The sequence below is a fragment of the Anopheles merus genome, unplaced genomic scaffold (genome assembly GCF_017562075.2).
Source record: "Anopheles merus strain MAF unplaced genomic scaffold, AmerM5.1 LNR4000345, whole genome shotgun sequence".
NCBI classification, from domain to species: domain Eukaryota; kingdom Metazoa; phylum Arthropoda; class Insecta; order Diptera; family Culicidae; genus Anopheles; species Anopheles merus.
In genome coordinates, this window is record NW_024427925.1 from 24,718 (window position 1) to 32,945 (window position 8,228).

Below are 8,228 nucleotides of genomic sequence, written 5' to 3' on the forward strand. Positions count from 1 at the left end.
GAAGGTTTTTCCAACCGTGTGACAGCGTGTATCATACATTTGGTTTCTGTATGCTACATCCCTTGTCAATTTCTTTCATTCTCTTCATTCTCCCTACAAAGCTCTTTCTCTCATTTGTCGATTCCGCACATGCTTACTCGCACATACAAATTTACATCCCAAGCGCCACAGATTAAGCTTAAACGACTGGAAAATTGAATATCCATAGGAAAAAAATGAAAGCTTCACAGCTTCATTGGTTTGATCAATAGATGGCGTATTACAACTCATCATTATATTGCTACCCAAGTGCCACAAATCCACTAAACGACCACTAAACGGCTTCTAAACGACTCAAGTTCTCTACCTAAACGGAATATAGAAAGACTTCGTTTAGCAGACGCCAAACGACTCATGCATTCTAAAAATAGCAAAAAAGCTGGTGGCGCTATCTGTTGGTGGGATACCCCAACCAGTTGAGCTTCATCGCTTGGAGGAGAGCTTTCTCATTTCCTCTGTACTGTTGTATGGTTTCGCATTGAAGTTATGCATCGCTAGAACTAGAACGGCGATACGATTGTTTAAATACTAAACTCCAACGGAAACCACCAGCACTAAAGCAAGTGAGATTTGAGCAATGGTCATTGGTGTTGATACCCACGTATCTAACCACACGACCATTTATATAGATTTTTGCTCAGAAAGTTAGAAGGCTATATAGGTCATAATAAAATGCAACTTGTCGAAACACATTGCAAGAAAAGGATAGCAATATAATGATGAGTTGTAATACGCCATCTATTGATCAAACCAATGAAGCTGTGGAGCTTTCATTTTTTTTCTATGGATATTCAATTTTCCAGTCGTTTAAGCTTAATCTGTGGCGCTTGGGTATCCTTTTCTTGCAATGTGTTTCGACAAGTTTCATCTTATAATGACCTATATAGCCTTCTAACTTTCTGAGCAAAAATCTATATGAATGGTCGTGTGGTCAGATACGTGGGTATCAACACCAACGACCATTACTCAAATCTCACTTGCTTCAGTATTGGTGGTTTCCGTTGGAGTTTAGTATTTAAACAATCGTATCGCCGTTCTAGTTCTAGGGATGCATAACTTCAATGCGAAACCATACAACAGTACAGAGGAAATGAGAAAGCTCTCCTCCAAGCGAGGAAGCTCCACAGGTTGGGTATCCCACAAACAGATGGCGCCACCAGCTTTTTTTGCTATTTTTAGAATGCATGAGTCGTTTGCCGTCTGCTAAACGAAGTCTTTCTATATTCCGTTTAGGTAGAGAATTTGAGGCGTTTAGAAGCCGTTTAGTGGTCGTTTAGTGGATTTGTGGCACTTGGGATACTCACACAATTCACACTGCCGAAAACCGGTGCGGAATACACACGTACCCGTCTTGCCTGCCTTCTCTCCTCCTCCTTCCTTTCATCCAGCGTTGTCTTCGTCGAATGGTGAGCACGCGTTAAAAATTATTCCTGCTTGCCTCCCCCTCGCTGCTCCCAGGTGCTGCGCTAGCGTGCTGGATGATCGTCCCTACCTTCCTGCCGCCTCTCCTCTACCAGGCGCTAGCACGTTGGAGGATCGTTCCTGCCTTCCTGCCGCTTTTCCTTCGTCCGGCGCTAACGCGTTGAATGATCGTTCCTGCCTCTCCTGTCCTTTTGTTTTCGGCACTGCTGGTGAAAGAGGGAAATATTATCTATTTTGAAAACCGCTGTTCCATTTAACTTGATGATACTTACCAACCAATTGATTATTTCTATCGTGGTCCGTGCTCACTTCCGTTTGTGCGTGTGTTACGATTTGCTATAGAAAACGAAATTGATTTGATATCACCAATTATTAATGCCATTCAGTTTGATACAGATTGATATAATCCTTTATTAAAAACTGTACTTACCAAATAGTTTTTCCGTACTGGTTTCACGAGAGAAAAAAACGGACACACACCGACGCGTCCTACCGCTTGCAAACTTGATTTCACACTACCACATTTTCATGTGAACGCGAAGCAGCGCCTTCCTCGTGTGGCTATACAGGTATTCCCCGATATACGCCATACTCGATATACGCGATTTCGCTACAAGCTTTTTTTCTAAATTTGAAAGTTCTTTGAGCAAATTGTACTAATTTTAGAAATCGAATGTGAAATGCAAAATAAATTCCCTTTTGGTTGAATATTAAAAACCATTTCAAAAGGTATAAAATTGAAAAATTCTGTCGAAATTAGATCAAATAACTAATTTAGTGGCTAAAACCTACCACTTCATACAAAATTATACGAAAATTAGCTATAATTTGACTGAAAACCTCGAAATTCGACTTTCGCTAATATTCGAGATATGCTATTGCCTCCTATCCGCATTGATAGCGTATATCGGGGAGTGTTAAAGTGAGCAACCTCTGCTTAACCATAGAGTTGGCAACCAGATTTACACACGTAAGTTGACAACCGGCATACCCGGGTATTCCACACGTTTTGATGTAAAAAATTAACGATTTTCATAGGTAAACAATGCTTTCTATATTTTAATGCTGTAAGCAAGTAATGCCGACCATATATTCTCCTCTATTTAATTTATTCATTGAGTTTTTTCATTTTTTTGATAAAAATAACGGTCAAATTGAAATTTGGAATCGCTTGATTTTGACCCGAAAATAAGCACAATACGAAAAGAGGAAGAAGAGAAACGTCATTCTCCATACAAAATGTATGGAATACCCAGGTATGCTGGTTGTCAACTTACGTGGTAAAGTTAAAAAAATCAAAATAAAATACTTACAGGCTGTTTAAAATTACAACTTATGCACCAAAAAATCATAAATTAAAAGTTGGGAGGCTACGGAAAATTTCAGGTGAATAAAAGCAATGAATCAAAAGTTATTGCAGTTCGAAGCTGAAAAAAATACCCGGGTATCCGGTTGCCAACTTAAAGGTTAAATATTGCTTATTCGGATATGTCACTTTGACATTTGGACTTTGTTCATTGGGAACGCATTTATATCTTTTAGGTTGGCAGTCATGCCGTTAATCTTGATTCATTGAACTTCTTCTTTCCTGTACTTTTGTAGCGACAAGTCGCATATCGTTTTTGCTTCAATAAATACAATTTTAGGTTATGGGCCCAGCACGTTTTTTGAACAAAGGGAAAGTGACTAATCGAAATTGTGTATTGTGATGGAGCAAGAAAAGAACGATCGTCATTTTCTCCCGCTGTTTGACGGCACAAATTATACCGCATGGAAGTATCGGATGACAATACTCTTGGAGGAGCATGAGCTGTTAGAGTGCATTAATACGAACGCGGATAGGCTAGAGGTGCTCAAGGACGAGGCGGGAGATAGTGAGGCGATAGCTAGGGAAAAGGAGCGGAACCGTGAAGCGCGTGCCAAGTTAGATCGGCGATGCAAATCATTACTTGTATCGAGAATACACGACTCGCAATTGGAGTACATTCAGGATCAGAAAACTCCAAAGGACGTATGGGATGCTCTTCGGCGTGTGTTCGAGCGACGCAGCATTGCAAGTCGCATGCATTTGAAGCGACAAATGCTTACTCTTCGTTTCGAGGGCGGAACACTTCAGAAGCATTTTTTAAAGTTTGATAAACTAGTGCGGGAATATCGGGCTACTGGTGCTTTGCTGGAAGAGCTTGATGTGGTTTGCCATTTGTTAGTTACGCTCGGATCGTCATATTTGACCGTTGTAACAGCATTGGAAACAATGCCCGAGGAGAATCTATCCGTCGAATTTGTTAAATGTAGGTTGCTTGACGAAGAAACAAAAAGAAAGAGTGTAGATCTTCGCGCACCGGAAAATGAAGCTGCATTCTCTGGCACGAGGCCAAATTGGCAGCAGAAAAGTAAGGTTAGGTGTTTTGGCTGCAAGGTTATCGGACATAAGATATCTGAGTGTCCGAACAAAAGGCAAAGTGACACCAATACATCGAAGGCACACGTTGGTGAAGCAAGTGTTAGTTTTGTTGGTGTAAATGCGGGATGTTTTAACAAAATGGAGTGGTATATAGATTCGGGCTGTTCCGATCATCTGGTGAATAACAAAGAGCTTTTCGATGAAATATGGCTATTGGAATTGCGGCAATGGAATCATCCATTGAAATTGCGATTGCTAAGGATGATGTGACGATTCGTGCGGAATATTCTGGAAACGTGAAGATAATCAGCAATGTGTTCGGAAAGCAAATTGAGTGCGTGGTGCGAAATGTTTGATATGTGCCTGATTTGCATTGTAATCTTTTCTCAGTAATGCGTGTCGATGCTGCTGGTATGAAAGTGGTATATGCAAACGGAGCGGTACAGATTTATCGTGGTTCGGAAATTGTCGCGTGTGGCTCACGGGTTGGAAAATTATATCAACTAGATCTTAGTTATGTTAAGCGTGGTGAATATTCGATGATGACGACAGGTCGAGTGTCTAAAGAGCTGGAATTATGGCATAAGCGTCTTGGTCACTTAAACGTGCGCAGTATTGAGCAATTGATTCGGAATGAAATGGTTTCTGGGCTGAAAGTGAAATGTACCGACAAAAATGTTGTGGTGTGAGAGTCTTGTTTAACCGGGAAGCAAACACGGAATCCGTTTCCATCGCGTAATGAAAAACGATCGTCGCGAGTGTTAGAGCTCATTCATTCGGATGTTTGTGGTCCAGTTACTCCAGTTGGTAACGGTAGTGTGAAATACTTCGTGTCTTTCGTAGACGACTGGAGCCATTTTTGTATGGTTTTTCTGATTCAGTCAAAGGATGAGGTGTTCAAGCGTTTCTGTGAGTACGAGGCTATTGTTACCGCAAAGTTTGGTCAACGGATCAGCCGTTTACGTTGTGACAATGGCGGTGAATACCGAAGCAAGCAGTTTGAGCAATTCCTGAAGCAGAGTGGTATCGTTGTGGAGTGGACAGTTCCACATACACCTCAGCAAAACGGGGTTAGCGAGCGGATGAACCGTACCTTGGTTGACAAGGCCAGAACAATGCTGCAGGATTCCGGAATCGATAAGCGATTTTGGGGGCAAGCCATTCAAACGGCTGCATACCTTCTCAACCGCAGCCCCACGAATGCGATCGATGGCAACAAGACTCCATACGAAAGATGGGAAGGTAAGAAACCTGATTTGGCAAAGCTCCGAATTTTCGGATGTGATGTGTACGTTCACATTCCGAAAGAACAACGTGCTAAGCTGGATGCAAAAGCTTGGAAAGGAGTTTTAGTAGGATACTCTGTGAATGGGTATAGGGTTTGGAACCCAGAGCAGCATGAAATTGTGCACGTGTGTGATGTTGTATTTTTGGAAGGCTGTCATATTACTTCAGAAGCAGTTGAAGATATGTCACACGACGATTTCTTTTTGACACCAATGAATAGAGAAGGTTCATCAGATGATGTTGAGTTAGACGATGAAGCAAGCAACAATGACCATGACATCGAATCTGCGCAAGGGTATGACACGGCTCCTAGCTTGAATTCTGATGTTGAAGTGGTTCCTGATGATGAAACTTCAAAACGACAACGGACGGTTCCTGTGTGGCACAAAGACTATGCGGTGGAATATGCAGCATATGCATTGATTGCCGCAAGTTATGTTGAGAATCTACCGACCTCACTAGCAGAAGCTCGTCAGCACGATGATTGGAACGAATGGAAAAAGGCTGTTGCTGAAGAGATGCAGTCCTTGGAAAGGAATAAGACATGGGAGTTAGTAAAGCTACCAGAGAATAGGACACCTATTTCATGCAAATGGGTGTTTACAATGAAGCGGAGCATGGATAACCAACCTTGTCGTTATAAAGCTCGCTTAGTGGCTAGAGGTTTTAGCCAGCGTTACGGTTTCGATTACAATGAAACATATTCTCCGGTTGCTAAATTGGATACTCTGCGCATGGTCTTGGCTTATGCTAATGAAGCAAAGATGATAGTGCATCAGATGGATGTTCGAATTGCCTTCTTGAACGGCACGTTAACGGAGGAGATTTTCATGACACAGCCCGAGGGTTTCCAGACTGACGGAGATCTTGTGTGCCGTTTACATAAATCTCTGTACGGTCTTAAGCAGGCGTCTAAAGCATGGAATGATCGGTTTGACGATTTTGTTCATGGACGTTAAGGGTTTTAGACGGAGTCTAAACGACCAATGCCTTTACATAAGATCAACGAAACACGGCATTGTTATCATCGTGTTGTACGTGGATGACCTCGTGATCGTGGGTTCAACTCTAGAGGATGTGGTTTATGTGAAAAGATGCCTATCAAACGAGTCCGAGATGAAAGATATTTGTGAGGTGAAGTGCTTTCTTGGAATGAACATAAGCTACGATAGGGAACAAGGTGTGATGTAGATTCACCAGCGACATTATCTTCAAGATGTCTTGCGACGGTTCAAGATGGAGACATGTAAACCTTGTTCGACACCTATCGAGTATCGTCTAAAGCTGATGAAAGGCGACGAGGATAAACGTACGTCGCAACCCTATCGTGAATTAGTAGGTTGTCTGATGTATGCAGCTCAGACGACAAGACCTGATCTGGCCGCTGCAGTGAACTTCTTCAGTCAGTATCAGAGTTGTCCAACGGACGAGCATTGGACACATCTCAAGAGAATCCTTCGCTACATACAAGGATCTCTAGATGTGGGGCTCATGTATCGCAGAGGCACAGGAAAAGCGCTGGAGGTGTATTCGGATGCAGATTGGGCCAATGACCCCAACGATAGACGATCAGTGAGCGGAAGCGTTTTCAAAATGTTCGGATCGACCGTGGCCTGGATCACCCGGAAACAACAAACCGTGGCGCTGTCTTCGACGGAAGCTGAATTGACGGCTCTATGTGTTGCTGTTCGTCATGGGGTGTGGATATCGCGTCTGCTTCATGACCTTGGCTGCAAGGTGGATTTTCCAGTGACCTATTTCGAGGATAACCAGTCAGCGATGAGCATCGTGAAAGACTCCAAGGGACTGGGAAGGCTGAAACATGTTGATGTTAAGCTATTCTTCTTGAAAGACTTGGTGAAGGATAGACAGATTGTCCTCGAGTATATCCCAACAGCGAACCAGCAGGCAGATATGCTGACAAAGGGACTACCGACCGCAACGTTTCAGCGAAGCTGTTTAGCCATAGGTTTGGCAAGGTGCATCGGTTGAGTGGGGGTGTTAAAGTGAGCAACCTCTGCTTAAATATTGCTTATTCGGATATGTCACTTTGACATTTGGACTTTGTTCATTGGGAACGCATTTATATCTTTTAGGTTGGCAGTCATGCCGTTAATCTTGATTCATTGAACTTCTTCTTTCCTGTACTTTTGTAGCGACAAGTCGCATATCGTTTTTGCTTCAATAAATACAATTTTAGGGAGTACCTGTACAATGATACAAAGAGCAGGCGAGAGGAGAACGCTTGCGTGAACGATTGATGTAACAAGCGAAATTGGACAAATCCCAGAAAAGCGAGACGCAAGAGTTTCTCTCTAACGATGGAAAGAGAAGAGCCATATGAAACATGAGGATGTTTGGTGTGACACAGCCAAGTTGCGAGCAAAACCAGACCAACACCCAGAAGAGCGAGGCAGAACGAACAATTTTCTGAATGATAGAATGAGAAAAATGATAGATACACATAAAAATCGCGCGATAATGCCGGTTGGGAAGAGTACAGGTGGTCCCCGAGATACACGGTACCTCTTATACGCGGATTCGGAGATACGCGGTTTTCCAAATCTGACAGTTCTTTGAGCAAATTGTACTGATTTGACACATCCATTGTGAAATACCAAATAATTTCTGTTGTGTTTCGGAACGAGACGTACATTTGATACACTTAAATAAAACGGCACTCTCGGACTCTTATTAAAACTTATACTTTATTACAACAATTATAAAACATCGACCATCCTGATCTGCAGCTTGATACCGATTCGCAGCGATCGATCACCCGATCGCTGCCAAAGTCCTTCCCGGCCTTTTTGACATCACATACTGTCAGTTACGTGACAGCATTGAGTCGTGGCTACACCTGCGCTACCTACACAACAATTTCCGTATTGATCGAATGTAAAATACCATTTCAAAAGGTTTAAAACTGTGCAATTCATTAGAAACATATCAAATAATTAATTTGGTGGCTAAAACCACCCCCTACATGCAAAATTGCACGAAAATTAGTGATATTTTGGCTGGAAATCACAAGATTCGACTTACGCGGAAATTCGAGATACGCGGTATTTTGCGG

The 8,228-nt window shown here is 42.4% G+C and overlaps 1 protein-coding gene across 1 annotated transcript; it reads left to right on the top strand.

Annotated features, from left to right (window-relative positions):
- Nucleotides 1-6,388: 6,388 nt before the first annotated feature.
- LOC121602179 (secreted RxLR effector protein 161-like) lies at nt 6,389-7,144 on the top strand. The gene has a single exon (XM_041930927.1). It carries the CDS (start codon nt 6,389-6,391, stop codon nt 7,142-7,144), a length of 756 nt encoding a protein of 251 aa, XP_041786861.1.
- The last annotated feature ends 1,084 nt before the right edge of the window (nt 7,145-8,228 follow it).

What these genes read in the sequence shown, in the direction of transcription:
- LOC121602179 (XM_041930927.1), top strand. Translation starts at nt 6,389, where the DNA reads ATGGAGACATGTAAACCTTGTTCGACACCTATCGAGTATCGTCTAAAG.